Below are 16,799 nucleotides of genomic sequence, written 5' to 3'. Positions count from 1 at the left end.
ATGTGACTTCTCTTTCTTTGCTCTACTATTGAAAGTGACAGCAGCTTCTGCCATAGAACTTTGGGATCCCTCTGGTGAAAGGGTTGGGAGATGAGTTGAAAAGTTAGATATGTTTGGTTTCTCTTTTCATTTTAGATTATTTTCACAGGGCCAGTAGGGAAGACGTTAAGTAAACTGATGATAAGGGCCCAAATTCCCATAATCCCACTTTATATTTTATCAAAGTGCTTTCTTCAGGACAACCCTCTGGGGATCATTGCTACAGATGCTGTTTTGTTCATTTGACAGCTGAAGACTGAAGCTTAGAAAGGTTAAGTCACTTGCCCAAGAAAACACAGCAGTTCTGTGTTGGAACTGGGACTTGAACCCATATTTCTGAGTCCCAGACCAGTGCCTTTCCTGCCATACAATGCAGCATGAGTTCTGTTATGCAGAAATATATATATAATATATATAATCTGTTATACAATATTAGCATGCCAAAATGCATCCCTCTCAGGAGTCACTTAAATATCCATCCTTCTTCACTACACAGATCACAATGTTTTATTTTTTATTTAATTAATTAATCTATTATTTAATATATTTATTATTTTAATATTATTTATTATATAATAATAATTATTATTATAGCTAGCAATTATATGGTGCCATAAGGTTTGCAAAGAATGGTATGTGCATTATCTCATTTGATCCTCACAACAACCTTTTAAGGAAAGTGACATTATTATCCTCATTCTACAGATGAGGAAACTGAGGCTGAGAGAGGTTAAATGACCCTTGCCCAAGGTCACCCAGATAGCAGGTATCTGAGGTGGGATTTGAACTTAGGTCTTCCTGACTCCAAGTCCAGCATTCTACATCACTGCCTGACATTTAGTTATCTCTGCCACTCACAATAAGGACAAGATATGAACTCAGCCCTTCTTGTCCCTTCCTAGTATTCCTCTAGCCTTTATGTTGTGCCTCACTTCATCATCATCTTATACACTTAACATTAAACCTTAAAACCATGGTTGGTGCCACAGTGAAAAGAATAGGAAACCAAACAATCCACTGGAGTCCCCTAAAAGCACTCATTAGGACTGAGTAATTGTTCACATTTCTCATCTACCCTGTGAGGTAAAAGGTACAAGCATCATCATTCCCATTTTACGGATGAGAATACGGAGGCTTGGGGAGATGAAATTACTTGCCCACAAACTAACTGCTAGTAAATATGAGTCTCCTAAGTCTCAACACAGGGCTCTTCCCACTATTTCATGAGCAATGGTCACTAAAGGCAATGAGTAGCACACTCAGAAGAAATGCTTCTCTTTGTATCCCTAACACCTCTCACAGTGCCTTGTATCTTGTAGGTGTTCAGAAAAGTTCTCTGATTGGAATCGAATTGAATTAATTTATCTTTACCTTTTTTCCCCCACAGATGGGCTATACCCCATTACATGTGGCCAGCCATTATGGAAATATCAAGCTGGCAAAGTTCCTGCTGCAACACCAAGCAGATGTTAATGCAAAGACCAAGGTACAAGAGAATATCTTCCTTGGGGAATTCAGACACTCCTGTGGGCTCAGTTACCATCCCTACACACACGACTCCCAGATGTGTACATGTAGCTCTTCTCTCACTGTGAGCCCCAGCCCCACACCTCCAACTTCATGTCCCAAAGGCATTTCCAACTGAATAGGTCCAAAATTGAATTCATCCTTTCCCCTATGGGCCTACCCCTAGCCCAATTTCTGATGCAAAACCCAGATTCTTTCCAGTCCTTCAGACTCAAAACCTCACAATCACCCTTGACTCTTCTTTCTTCATTTCCCATCCCCTTAATCCAAACAATTGACAAGTTCTCCCCCTCCACAAAATATCTCTCATCCATCCCCTTCTCTCCACTCCCTCAGCCATCATCCTAGATTTCCTAATTATTTTTCCTGTTTCATCTTTCCTGCCTCTGATTATTCACACAGTAACCAAAATAATCTTCCTACATCACATTCTGGCCATGTCACTTCCCCATTCAAAAACTTTCACTGGCTCCCTATTACCTCTAGAATACACAAGAACCCCTTATTTAAAGCACTCTACAATCTGACTCTAACCTACCTTTTCAAACTTATTTCCGATTCCTCATCTTTACAAACTCCATATTCTAGCCAAATTAAGCTATTAGCAGTTACTTGTACTCAATATGTTGTTTTCTTCCTTTACATAATATGTACAGGCCATTCTCCATACCTGGAAAACACTCCCTCCTCTTTCCCACCTTTCAGAATCCTTCTCTTCCTTCAAGGCTCAGCTCACATGCTTCTTCCTCTGTGAAGTCATCTCCAATCCTCTCTCTACCCCAGCTGAAAACATTCTCTCTTTACTCACATTTTTTTCTTTTTTTTTGTTGTTTTTTGGTGAGGCAATTGGGGTTAAGTGACTTGCCCAGGGCCACACAGCTAGTAAGTGTCAAGTGCCTGAGGTCGGATTTGAACTCAGGTCCTCCTGAATCTAGGGCTGGTGCTTTATCCACTGCACCACCTAGCTGCCCCTTCACATTTTTCTAAAGCACTTTCTCTATAGCTTTCCTTTGCCCCCATCCATCCCTACCCTGAATCACCCATATCTCTGTACATGTCACTTCGTCCCCAGGGAAACATAAACTCATTAAGGATAGGAACTATCCCAATGTCCAATGTGATCCCTGCACATAGTGGGCACTTTTAATAAATGTTTGTTGAACTGAATTGTGATGCCTTAGATCCAGTTCTTGTATTACCCCATGCTAACTGCAAGGTTGTGCTGTAACAAATTCTGAGCATGTGGGACTTTATTCCTACCAGTGAAGATTAGAAAAGCAAGGTTGAGATGCAAAAATTACCTGGAGGGAAGCTTTTCCCATTAATATTATTTCTATGAACATTTACGGTTTTTGTTTTTTTGTTTTTTTGCTAAGATGAATTTCCTCTTGAATACTGAATGAGCACAGTCCTCCCAGTATTTGAGACTTTCCCTTCTCCACCCAATAGCACCTTCTAACAAAAATCCCTACCTTCCATTGCAGCTAGGATATACTCCTTTGCACCAGGCAGCTCAGCAAGGCCATACGGATATTGTGACCCTGCTTCTGAGGAATGGTGCTTCCCCCAATGAAGTCAGCTCGGTGAGTATCTTGTGCCTCGTCTTGCTTGGACAACTTCATCAGGATGCTTACATCCTCAGAGGTTCTTTCAGCTGACTTTAATTGTAATTCTCTGACTTGAACACCCTTTCAATTTGTTCCTATGATCCTGATAGCTTTACTACCCTACAATCTCAGATAAATGGAACATTAGGGCTGTCATGGAGGCCCCATCCTTAGCAGCAGTTACAGGACTCAAAGAGAGTTTTGCAAAAGAATTAGACAGAAAGGGGCAGCTAGGTGGTGCAGTGGATAAAGCACCGGCCCTGGATTCAGGAGTACCTGAGTTCAAATTTGACCTCAGACACTTGACTAGCTGTGTGACCCTGGGCAAGTCACTTAACCCCCATAGCCCCGCAAAAAAAAAAAAAAAGAATTAGACAGAAAGCAACAGGCTATTAATTATGGAACTTTTTAACTTATCCAAGGAAAGGCCTAAGGAAGGAATATGTGGCTGCCTGGGGGAATTTTCTACAAGGGAAAGCTACAACCATGTTTATCACCAGGACCTTGGGTACAGGGGTCTTTAGGCCATGGCAGGAAGAGGAAGAGGTTAGCAATAAAGCAGCTGTGGCAAAGCCTTCCTTGGATTTGGCATCCATAGTTCTGTTGACTTTGCCCTCAGCTCTTTCCAGTGAGGACTGGCGGTACCTGGGTAGTAGCTGGAGGAAGCTAGAAGTGGGGATTTTAAGCTTGTGAAGAGCAGACATTGTATTGTAGCTATTTTATATCCCCCCCATGGGGGCCAGAACAGGGTCTTATTTAACATCAATGTTAAAATGAATCAAATCATTATGAATCAGTCATCTTCACCAAGGTCTGAATGTGTATCCATAGAAGAAGGCTTAAGAGATGAGACAGAAACCACCACATCATGAATGATTCCAGGATGTACCCTGGACATTGATTTATTTTTTTGAGTAACTTTTCCTCTCGCCCATATGTTTTCTTGCTGAAGGACCTCGGAGCTCATTTAGTCCCATTTCTCCATGTCGTAGAGCAGGCCTGTCTCAGGCTGTGCTTGGAACAAGATGAGACATGTGGGCCATACCACGGTTAACCAAAGGACGCTTGCGTAGCCATCACAGGGAAAGGCTATTCAGCATTGATTCAATGAGGGGCAGCTGCCCTGACTCCATGGTGGCCATGTTGGGGTAACAGTCACATGCATGTGTCAAGGCTAAGCAAGGAACCCCTTCTCTGCAACTGACTTTTGTATTTGGGTCACTGGAAGCCATATCAATGGCTTGAGCCTTGGGACCCTGAACCAATAACTTCCCAAAGATGCTTCCAATGTGTTTTTTTATTCATTTATTTTTGGGCAGGGCAGTGACGGTTAAGTGACTTGCCCAGGGTCACACAGCTAGTGTCAAGTGTCTGAGACCAGATTTGAACTTAGGTCTTCCCGAATCCAGGGCCGGTGCTTTATCTACCATGCCACCTAGCTGTCCCCCTTCCAATGCCTTTTAAAGAAAAACTAGGTGGGGGCGGCTAGGTGGCGCAGTGGATAAAGCACCGGCCCTGGATTCAGGAGTTCCTGAGTTCAAATCCGGCCTCAGACACTTGACACTTACTAGCTGTGTGACCGTGGGCAAGTCACTTAACCCCCACTGCCCCGCAAAAAAAAAAAAAAAAGAAAGAAAAGAAAAACTAGGCTAGCATATATTCAGTAGATTTTGTTTCTATGATACCTACCTAAATAAAAAAAAATCCTTGAAGAGGTCATGTGATAGAGAACTCACTGTCTCTCAAAACAGCCTATTCCACTGTTGAATAGCATTTAATTTTAAGAAGATTTTCCTCATATTGAGACAAATTCTGCTTTTCTTCAACTTCTCCTCTATCAGATCAAGGGCAGGGACTGTCCTTTGCCTTTCTTTGTATCGCCAATACTTAGCACGGTTCCTGAAACATAGTACACACTTACTAAATGTTAACTGACTGACTTCTACTCATAGTTCTTCCTTCTCATGCCAAGTAGGCTAAAGCTAATTCCTCTTCACACAACAACTCATCAGATGATTAAAAGCAGCTCTCAAGTCACCCTAAGCCTTCTCTTCTCTACACTAGACAACCCATGATCCTTCAACTGACTTTTATATTGTCCTCATTCTGTTCATCCTTGTCTAGATGTGTTAGAGCTTGTCAATGTCCTTCCTAAAACATAATGCTTAGAACTGAGCATTCAGGGGCAGCTAGGTAGCACAGTGGATAAAGCACCGGCTCTGGATTCAGGAGGACCTGAGTTCAAATCCAGCCTCAGACACTTGACACTTACTAGCTGTGTGGCCTTGGGCAAGTCATTTAACCCTCATTGTTTCCCCCCAAAAAAAAAAATAAATAAAAATAAAAATAAGAACTGAATATTCAAAGGATCCTTTTGCACTTTCCCATAAAAGTGGAATGCAGAATTCCAGGTATTTGAAGGATTGAACTTTTACCATATTTTGATGCCTAGTGATGGCAGCACAACACATAGATCCTTGGGTCTTTGTGACTTAAAAATCACATTTAGAGATTTCTTGCCCCTTTCTCAGTCAAAAATGCAAGTCAACAAATATTTATTAAGCATATTATTATATTAATTAATATAATTAATTGATTAGTATTAAGCATATTATTATACATTATTATATTATTATGTGCCAGGAGCAATACTAAGGGGTTACAAAAATAATCCCTGACCTCAAGGAGTCCACATTATAATGGGCGTCATGACAAAATTTTAACAAAAGGGTAAACTGAGGCAGATCTCCATGTAAGATAATCTTCGTAGGGGCATGCTACCTGTCAATAAATAGGATTGGTAAAATGATACAGGATCAATCTCAGTCTTCTTATGGGGAACATGATATGCAAGCAGCTATGTACAAACAAAGCATCTACAGGATAATTTGGAAATAATCAACAGAGGGAAGGCACTAGTGTTAAGGGAGATGGAGAAAGTTTCCTTGCAGAAGGATGTGAGCCGAGACTCGAAGAAAACCAGGAGACAGAAGTAAGGAGGGAGAGCTTCCAGACACTGCTTCTGTGGCAGATTCCATGTATGCAGGCCCGCAGCAGGACAGGTCCTGATGGAAATGGGGCGTATTTTCTCACAGCCCTGTCTCTTCCTCCCTATTTAATCCCATCTTCTTTTATTCCTTCATCAGAACGGAACTACACCTTTGGCCATTGCCAAACGCCTTGGTTACATTTCTGTAACTGATGTGCTAAAAATTGTCACAGATGAAACTAGTGTGGTGGTAAGTATAATTCTCTCTTTAGGTCACCCCAGTAGAAATGTTCACACTCAGGGCAAGCAGCATTAAGCACACCATAAGTTCATCAAGGGACAGGGAAGGGAGGAATGGGGGGGAGGCAGGAGACAAATCCTAGAACTCAGCTACAAAGCTTCTAAATCTAGCACCCTGGGGTAAAACCCCAACTGCTCCTCCCTAGTTACATCCCATTATTTTGCAAGAATCTTAACCCATGGATGGATGGCCCAGTGTGAGTGATCTGGTTTATTTGTGAGCAGAGGTCAGGACCTTTGCCGGACTTGCAATAGACCAGTGTATTGATAATACTCCAGTATTTTTCTCACTTCCCCACACAGGGTCTTGCTGCCATCTAGTGTCATTGGGAAGCCACAAAGTGACTGGGTTTGGGGGTATTAAAATTAAGATGTGTAGGGAGGAAAGAGAGAGAATGGGAGCTGGTGTTTTCTGTTTTATTATTCTGATAATAGTCAGACCTTTCCTGAGGTTAGTTTCACTCTCTGAAACAGCTGGCTCCAACTTTGGTAATTGAGTAATTCTTTCTCCTTCCTTCTTCCCTCATCCTGGTCCTGCCATTGTGTAGAAGCACAGTGAGGAAAGCATTGAATTTGGAGTCAAAGATTGTGGGTTCAAGTCTTGCCACTTACTAGGGTGACCTTGAACAAATCAATTAATTCTCTGAGTCTCAGTTTCCACATAAGTAAAATGGGGATAATGAAATTTACTCCACCTAGTTTCACGAGGAAATACCATAGGCAAAGCACTTTGTTAGTCTCCTATTATCAACAGCAGTTAGGTCTCTAGAGAGTCCTAAAGTCAAATCTGTATTTCTCTCCTTCAGTTAGTCAGTGACAAGCACCGAATGAGCTTCCCAGAGACAGTGGATGAGATTCTGGACGTCTCTGAAGATGAAGGTAAGGGCAGGGGATGCTAAATTCAAGATAAGGGAGAGGGTCAGGACTCGGAGATCTTTCTGATACTTATTCCATTCTTCTGTAGGATATCCTAACATTCCCACTTCTGGGAATCTGAATGGAGATTCCAAAGCTCTTCCCCCCCCCCACTTTTACTACTGCTCTTATTAAAATCTACCACCATCACCCCAAGCACGTACACATGTGCGCGCACACACACACACATTTTATTTAAAACCATAAGAATTCTAGAATCATAATGAAACTTAGGAGTGCACTGTGGCCAGCTTTTATCACCAACTCCTGAGAGTAGATGATTAAATTTTTGGGGTGAGCATCTCCACCTCAGAAATCAAATGCTACAAATCAGGGCTTGATTTATTGTTCTTTTGGTTTCTAGACATAAGAAAGGTATTAATAAATGCAGATTAAACTTTAAAAGTATATTTTGTATACCTCCCTCCCACCAAAGAACTGGTTGCTAAACATTTAACCAGTACACCACTGCCTAGTTCATTTCTGTCCAGTAGAATGAATCCCTTCTCTCTGAGTTGTTCTCTCCACTCATAGTAGATAGTGTTGGGACTGTAGTCAGGAAAGCCTGGGTTTAAATCCTACCTCTGATATTTATAGGCTGTGTGACTGTGGGCAAGTCACATAATCTCCCTGAGCCCTATGCAACTCTCTAAGCCTTATTGGTTAAGTTATAGACAGTCTGTTTAGATTTCTTACACCCTGACAAAATAAAAAATCTTTTACATGCTGATTAGTAGTCCTATACCCTCAACTGATTTTTTTTCAATTGTTTGAACTCAGGTTTTTATGTAATAAGCCATCATGTGGCCATTTGATGTGCCAAGAAAATTCCAGGAATTTTCCTTATCATGAAATGTCCAAGAGCCATGATCCTCTTGCCTAACTTGAGTCTGGAGATGGCTCTAGCCTTCTCCCACCCCACACACCCCCCCCAGTCCATGAAGTTGGCCAACCAAGAGAACTTGTGCCTCTCTTTTGGCTTTTTAGGGTGACACATGTGAGCTGTATAACCTGCCTCTTGCTATGACACTGACTTGAATCCTGTATTTCCTTAAACTTGGCTCTTTTTTGCTTTCCAGGAACTGCTCATGTAACTATAATGGGTATGAAATGCTTTCTGTTCCCTGTGGTCCTTCGTCACCAGAGTACATTTCACCCTAATCAACCCCAGCTCTCACTAACCCATCCCTCACCACCACCGCTTTCCAGCTTCCTGCGTTGGTTAACAGACCAGGAGCAAGGAACTTGATTAAATTAGGAACTGTATAATCATGAGAACCATCCCCTTTGGCAGGGAGTCCCTGCCCACCCATCTCTGTGTTTGTGCCCATGCTGCTGTGTTTGTGGTATTACGTGCATGAGCTGTTCTTTCATTCTGTCAGCTCCAGATTCACAAAGCCAGAAAACCTACTTTGTGGTACCAGGGGAAGGCATCCACAAGGTTAAGGTCATGGCCTCCTAAGCAAGGAATGGTTATGGGGGTGGGAAAATAAGTAGAATATTGACTAGACAGACGAGATGTGCAGACAGCCAATTCAATCATAATCTGAAACTTCTTTGTAACGGGTCCAAGCCAGACTTAAATAATGGCATTGTGGGTCTTATAGAAAATGCATTAGTGGACTTTAAAATGAAGGGTTTCAATTCTATTGTAGCAATTATTCAATTTATTCTCTCATTAATGCATGCTTTGGGAAGAATGAACTCAGACAGTGCTGATATCTCAAATGCTTTCCCCAAAAAGAGCTGCTACAAGGCAAATTACACCAGGCTAAGAGGATTCCTTCTGTCTTCTCTCTGCCTTTTGTTGGCCAAGATTATTGGTGCATTGGGATTTTCATATAGGGTTCTAGTGAGGCCAAGGCTAAAGGAAATAAACTTGTCAAATCAGTTTCTAATTTCTTCTAAAAATCCTGGCATTTTGAGCACTGATCCACCTTCTACCTCTCTCTATGGTGGAAGTATTAAAAGGAAGACCAGAGGAAAGCACTTTAAAAGACAAAACAACCAAGCATCTAATAAAAAAAGTCTTCTTTCCTCTGTCCTGTCCTGAGTTTAAACTTGTGTCCATTTCAGGGGAGGAACTCGTGGGCTCCAAACCCGAGAGGCAGGATTCCAGGGATGCAGATGAAGAGAAGGAGCTCCTGGACTTTGTTCCCAAGCTAGATCAAGTGTAAGAATCTCCTCCCCAGAGGAGGAATTCACATGAATGATGGAATGAAGGGATGGATGGATGGATGGATGGATGAAGAGATGCACAGATGGATACATGGATAGATAGAATGAATGGAATGGATGGGTGAGTGGGTAGGTGGATGAATGGATGGAATGGATGGATGGATAAATTAATTAATTAACTAATTAATGAAAACAATTATATTAAGTGCTTATTATTTTCTAAGCACTGAAGATACAATTACAAAAGAGGAATAGTTCTTAAAGAACTTATATTGTAGTAGAGAAAGAGGCCTCTTGTAGTTCAAATTTTATCTCGGATACTTGTGTGACCCTGGTCACTCAACCCTGTTTGCCTCAGGTTCCTCAACTATAAAATGAGGACAATAATAGGTCCTGCCCTCCCCTCCCCTCCCCCCACCCTGCCCCATCCAGGATTGTTTTGAGGATCAAATGAGAAAACATTTGGTACAAAGCCTGGTATATAGTAGGTGCTTAAGGAATATTTCCTTTCTTATCTTTGCAGTGGTGCCAAATAAAAATTCTGGCCTAGAATACCAGTGGTCTAGTAAGTCATGCTCATGGACCAAGCAGCCCTTTAGTAGCCTCTAGCCTCTGAGAGTGGTCATAGCAAGGCCTTTTCTTTCCTTTTTATAGTGCTTGAATTTTTTTTGCAGGGCAATGAGGGTTAAGTGACTTGCCCAGGGTCTCACAGCTAGTAAGCGTCAAGTATCTGAGGCTGGATTTGAACTCATGTCCTCCTGAATCCAGGGCTAGTGCTCTATCCACTAGTGCTATAGATCCTGACTCAGGTACAGCGCTCTGTGCACCATGGCACCACCTAGCAGCCTCTGGGAAGCAGTGGATCTATAGCAGGAAACTGATAGTTCTTTATCACTACTACTACTACTAGGATCCCAAGATCCCATGATCCCTCCTTCCCAGCTTCCCCAGCCCCACCACATGCACTCATCAACACATATTCCTCATTTCTCACTAGAAAAAAAAAGTTTACTGGTAGAGTTTTTTTGTTTGAAATTTGTTGCCCAACTATGGTTATAAATGGCCCTTCCTCTTGCTGATCATGTAAAAAGTGCCCTCTGTTGATCTGTTACATTTAATGACAAGCCCAGTCGATGTGTGCAGTTGGATCCCATTTCCCATTTCTTCTCAGCTATGTGCTAAACTGGGCCAGATACCTTTGTACATGTGCATCTTTGCACTCGAAACTTTCTTCACTTGAAAATAATAACTAAGGGGCAGCTAGGTGGTGCAGTGGATAGAGCACCAGCCCTGGATTCAGGAGTACCTGAGTTCAAATCCGACCTTGGAAACTTAACACTTACTAGCTGTGTGACCCTGGGCAAGTCACTTAACCCCAATTGCCTCACTAAAAAAAAAAAAAAGAAAGAAAAGAAAAGAATAACCAAGCCTTTAGTGTGAGTGTGTGTGTGTGTGTGTGTGTGTGTGTGTGCTGTGAGTGTGTGAGTGTGTGAGTATTTTCTGGTGAGATGTAAGCATGCCAAGAATTCTCAAAGTCTCAAAGTGAACAAGGCAGATTTGTGGGGCAGGTAAAATTTCAACTAGCCACATTTGGGTACTTGTTATATAACCAACACTAGGGATCCCCTCCCAATTATAGGGGATGCCAAAGGATGATAAAACATGGTTTCCATCTTCTAGGAGTTGACAGTCTAGCTGTGGACAGACCAGGAACACATGAAACAGATGCATATAAGACATAATTTCCAGTGCCAGAATTAAGAGTGTATCCAATATGGCATATGTCTTCAGAGAAAGAAGAAAACAATGTGGGCTGAAGGAAGACTTCATGAAAGATTCATAAATTTGTAGACTATTGGAGTTGGAAAGAACTACCTCATTTTAGAGATGGATAACCAGAAAGTCACTCATAGAAAGTGACTTGTCTACAGTCATACAGAAAATGAATGTCAAGGCCAAGACTAGAGTTCAGGTTTTCTGACTCTTCATCCATCGCTTTTTCCTAACTCTATCATACTTCCTTACCTTGAGGAAATTTAAGGCAAAGGCCTTGAAAGCAGGGTTCAGGGGGCAGCTATGTGGCACAGTGGATAAAGCACTGGACCTGGATTCAGGAGGACCTGAGTTCAAATCCGGCCTCAAACACTTGACACTTATTAACTGTGTGACCCTGGGCAAGTCACTTAACCCTCATTGCCTAGCAAAAAAAAAAAAAAAGCAGGGTTCAGTGTATTAGGTTAAGAGGTGGAGGAAAAGCAATGGCATAAAAAAGGGATGAGGTTGATGCATTGGGAGGGCACTGAGACCAACTAAAGTGGAGCATACACAGTGGGGAGTGTGAGGCAGTATTGCATAGTATATAAGGAGAGGAAATGGAGACCATTTTATTAGGACATTCCAGGAAAGACAAAGGAATAAAAAGTTAGTGAGTCTAGAATCTATAGCCTATAATTATTGCCTACGTAACTCCTGCTGATTTTTAACATGTGATCTGAACACAGGGTGGAATCTCCAGCCATTCCCAGGATTCCATGCGTCACACCTGAGACTGTGGTGATCCGAGCAGAAGAGCCAGAACAGGTAAAAATGCATCACTTAACTTAGACTCACTCTCAAACATAGGAAATACAAGAGGTTATTGTGAGGATAAAAGGAGACCAAACCTCCTAAAGCATCTTAAACACAGGATACCAAAAGCAAGAATGATCCTGGGACATCCAGCAGACAGTGAGAGTGTCCTAGTTGGAGCAGGAAAGTAATAAGACATGAGGGTATAGAAAACATGTCCCTGGTGATGAAGAGCAATAAAAGTCAGGCTATGGTATTCAAAAGCAGTCAGGTGGCTCAGTGGATAGTGTGCTGGGCATAGAGTCGGGAAGACATGAGTTCAAATCCGGTATCAGATACTTACTAGGTGTGTAACCCTGGTCATTTGACCCCGTTTGCCTCAGTTTCCTCATCTGTAAAATGGAGATATACTGGAGAAAGGAAATGGCAAACCACTTTAGTGTCTTTGCCAAGAAAAGCCCATGGACACAGAGAGTCAGAAATGGCTGAACAACAACAAGGAATTCAGATTTAATCTGAGAGGTAAACTATTCTAGAGTCTTCCAGGATAGTAGATGCTGGATTTAGAGTCTAAGGATTTGAGTTTGAATCCTGGCTCTGCTACTTGTTACCTGTGTGACCTTCAGCAAGTTGCTTGACCTCTCTGGGCCTCATCCGTCAAGTGAGGGGATTGGACTAAATGACCTCCGAGGACCCTTCCAGTTCTATGTTGTGGAAGTAGGGAAACTGAGAACACCTTGGCCTTAGAAGGGGACTGATTTCTTTGGAGTGCTGTCGGAGGTCTAGTAAGTGAAGGGGGATGGGGGCCTCTTTTGAATATGACCCTTTATCTCCTCTTCAGGCATCTAAAGAATTTGATGAAGATTCATTAATTCCCAGCAGCCCAGCAACAGAGACCTCAGATAATATTAGTCCTGTGGCCAGTCCAGTGCATACAGGGTGAGTGTGTTGGGTCCAGGGAACCTACAGCTTGGCTACATGCCTTCACCAGCCTCTGTCACATGGTAGCTTCTCTCTGTTCTTAGTGGCTGGAAGTGGGCTTTTGGGGGCGGGGCACATAGGAGAGGAGAGGGATAGAACACTGAGAAGGGAGAGGACATTAAGCAGCCTATCCCTCTATCTGACCTCCCAGGTTCCTCGTGAGCTTCATGGTCGATGCCCGTGGGGGCTCCATGAGAGGAAGTCGGCACAATGGCCTGAGGGTCATCATCCCACCCCGGGCATGCGCTGCGCCCACTCGCATCACTTGTCGCCTGGTCAAGCCCCAAAAACTAACCACGCCCCCACCCCTGGCTGAGGAAGAGGGCCTGGCCAGCAGGATCATTGCACTGGGGCCAACAGGGGCCCAGTTCCTAAGGTAAGAGTGATGGGAAGAGGGGCAGCTAGGTGGCATAGCCCCGGATTCAGGAAGACCTGAGTTCAAATCCGGCCTCAGACACTTGACATTAGCTGTGTGACCCCGGGCAAGTCACTTACCCCTCATTGCCCCACAAAACCAAAAACAAAACACACACACACACACACACACACACACAGAGTGATGGGAAGAGCCAAGAAAATGGAATTCCCCGAGCAGTCTGACTTCAACCTGCTGCTCTCATTGTGGCACTGGGAAGATGACCATCACTAGCTGATATAGCCAAGAGAGCCAGGGTGAAAGGCAGTCAAATTCATCCCTGAAAGATTTTCTTACTGTACTTCCATGGAGGGAAGGAACAGCATTGAACTTTAATCCCCAGTGAATTGGTGCTTTTGTTCCCATTTCCTCTTCTTTTCCTTTGTCTTCCATAACCTGGTGGATTTCTCTATGCCTAGAACTCGACCATTCTGGTATCTGTTAAAATCCAGCATAAAAGTTTGCTCAGGGGGCAGCTAGGTGGTACAGTGGACAGAGCACTGGTCCTGGATTCAGGAGGACCTGAGTTCAAATCTGGCCTCAGACACTTGACACTTACTAGCTGTGTGACCCTGGGCAAGTCACTTAACCCCAATTGCCTCACAAAAAAAAAAAGTTTGCCCAGGATGCTGTGCAAAGGGGCTTACTTACAAACCCACTAAAAGAGGCTAGTTCCATACTGGTCTCCCTTACAAGACAATCCCAAATAATGGATTCCAAGGGATTCAATTCAAGAGCTATGTATTAAAGACCTGTTCTGCACAAGATACTGTGTTAGGTGCTAGGTGTAAAAAAATGAAAAGAAAAGTTACAATCCCTGTCTTCAGGGAGCTTCCAGTCTTTTAGGGAAGGTATAAAATGCACATTGGTGAGTATAATTCAAGGTAAAATGTTAAAGAGGCAAAAATCCACACAAAGAGCTCCAGGAAAACTCGAAGAAGAAAAACCAGCATAGTATTATTTGGAGTACAGGAGAGGAAAGGCTGTTACCAACAGGAGGAATCGGACAAAATTCTTGGAATTTTGAGTTTGAGTTTGAGTTCGGCTTTGAAAGATGAATAGGAATTCTAGGAGTGGAGGAGGCAGGGAAAATCTAGACTTGCAGAAAACCTAGAGGTGAAAGTGTTGGCTGTATAGGGAGAGAGTGAGTCTTCCACATTGTCTAGAGCCTAGAGTAAGGCAAGAAAGGTAGGCTGATGACTTTGCCCCGCCTTTACCTTGTTCCCCAGAGATCAGATGAGTACAAGATGAGGAGACAGTGGAGTGCGGCTGGAAGAGCACCAGATGGACCTTGCTTCAAATCCCTGCTCTGCTGCTGAGCGTGTCATTTCAACTTTTCTGATTCTCCATTTCTTCACCTGTTAAATGAGGGGGTTAAACTATATAATCATTTAGATAATCTCCTGGTTCTAAATTCTGAATATCTAAATGAGGGAAGGAAGGGGCATAAATTCAGTAGCTAGGTGGCACAGTGGATTGAATGCTGGGCCTAGAGTCAGGAAGACCTGAGTTCAGGTTCATCCTTGCTTATTAGCTGTGTGACCCTAGGCAAGTCATTTAACTTCTATCTGTCTCAGTTTCCTCAACTGTAAGATGGGCATAATGATAGCATCTGCCTCTTGAATTATTGTAAAGATCAAAGGAGACAATATCTGTAAAGCACTTAGCTCAGTGCCTAGCATACAGTAGGTGCTTAATAAATGCTTATTTTCTTCCCAGCAGACAAAGGAAAAAAAATCTTTTTTTTTCCCTTGTGGGGACCTGCCATCAAGTGATTTTAGCACAAACTCACCAAGTTTGCGGTCACCTGCAAGGCGGAAGGGAGGTGGGGTCTTCTTTCCAGCCAAGCATTGTCTTCTCTCCCCTGATCCCCTGACCTCCAAGCCAGGATTTTTGACATTTTCCTTGTGCCTTCTTGCTCTTGCTCCTAGCCCCGTGATTGTGGAAATCCCCCACTTTGCCTCCCACGGTCGAGGAGACCGAGAGCTGGTGGTGCTTCGGAGTGAGAACGGTTCGATGTGGAAGGAGCATCGGAGCCGCTATGGAGAGAGCTACCTCGACCAAGCCCTCAATGGAATGGATGAAGGTAACCTGGGGCCCCTCATCACATACAGAGTCAGTAGTGAGACTGAGGCCTCAAATGGGCTCCCTAATGGATGGGGCTTCCTCGGGTGAAGACATCCTGAGGCTCCTCGAGAGAAGATGTCACATTCTGGCCTAATTTCTAGTACCCAAGATGGTCAAGTGTGGTGTGGTAGAAAAGGCAGTTGTCTCAGAATCAGAATTTATTTGGAGTTCCAGAACTTACCAACTCTTTCAACCTGGGCAAATTACCTAACTTTTCTAAACCTCAATCTCCTTCCTCATCTATAAAGTGGGAACAGTAATACGATTGTTGTGAGGTAAGCACTTTATAAATTTTAAAGCCATAAGTATACATACATATATACATACATACACACACCTACACACATGTATGTTTGTAACTATGCGTATAAAAATACTAATAATTAGTATTTGTATCAAACTTTAAGGGTTGCAAAGAACTTTACAAATATCTCATTTGACAACCCTGAGTGGCAAAGAATATTATTAACATCTCCATTTTACATATAAGGAATCTGAGGCAGAGAGAGTCCAAGTGAGTTGCCCAGAGTCATATAGCTCAAAAGTAGAACTAAAGTCTTCCTGTCTCCAAGTCCAGTGCCCTATCCCCTAGACCACCTAAATATATGTTGTTGCTATTATTATTTTTATTATTATATGAACTCGCATAATTTATATGACAACTCATACTTATGCATATATATACACATATATTATATGCTTATATTTATTGCTTTCAGTTGATATCAATGAAATTTGACACTATCTTCATCTGTGTTGGTTTCTGTCTTTATTATTGTGTTTATATAAATTAATACAAAAGAAAGACCAAATAATAATCATGTTTTGTTTCCCAAAGGCCCTTGTTCTAATGCACTTGGGTGACCTTGAAACCCTCGGAACTAAAGGAAGAATGAGGGATTCCTATAACTTCCTCCCTTTAGCACTTTAGTATGATGAACTCATCAAATTGGCTCAATGTTCCCTGCTAAGGCAGATATTAGACAAAACAAAGAAGAGAAGGAGAAGAAAAACTGCCCTGAGATTGGGGTTCAGGGAAAGCATGAGGAGGTGACCGCTAAGAATAGGAGGCCCGGTTGGTTCCACCCCCCACCCCCACCCTTCTTGTGCTTTGGGAAAAGGGGATAGGCAGGGCACAAGGACCCTAGGGCTT

At 42.7% G+C, this 16,799-nt stretch overlaps 1 protein-coding gene across 1 annotated transcript in view; it reads left to right on the top strand.

Moving 5' to 3' along the window:
* Window positions 1–16,799, top strand: part of ANK1 (ankyrin 1) — a 344,837-nt gene that overhangs the window by 279,184 nt on the left and 48,854 nt on the right. The window contains 10 exon segments of the mRNA XM_043987736.1: window positions 1,427–1,525; window positions 3,051–3,149; window positions 6,320–6,412; window positions 7,269–7,341; window positions 8,457–8,480; window positions 9,454–9,550; window positions 12,057–12,135; window positions 12,965–13,062; window positions 13,256–13,480; window positions 15,451–15,605. Coding sequence (XP_043843671.1) covers window positions 1,427–1,525; window positions 3,051–3,149; window positions 6,320–6,412; window positions 7,269–7,341; window positions 8,457–8,480; window positions 9,454–9,550; window positions 12,057–12,135; window positions 12,965–13,062; window positions 13,256–13,480; window positions 15,451–15,605 — 1,042 coding nt within the window.

The sequence above is a fragment of the Dromiciops gliroides genome, chromosome 2, assembly GCF_019393635.1.
Source record: "Dromiciops gliroides isolate mDroGli1 chromosome 2, mDroGli1.pri, whole genome shotgun sequence".
Taxonomy (NCBI): Eukaryota; Metazoa; Chordata; class Mammalia; order Microbiotheria; family Microbiotheriidae; genus Dromiciops; species Dromiciops gliroides.
The sequence above is the reverse complement of the archived record's forward strand: the minus strand, read 5'-3'. Positions and strand labels throughout refer to the sequence as shown.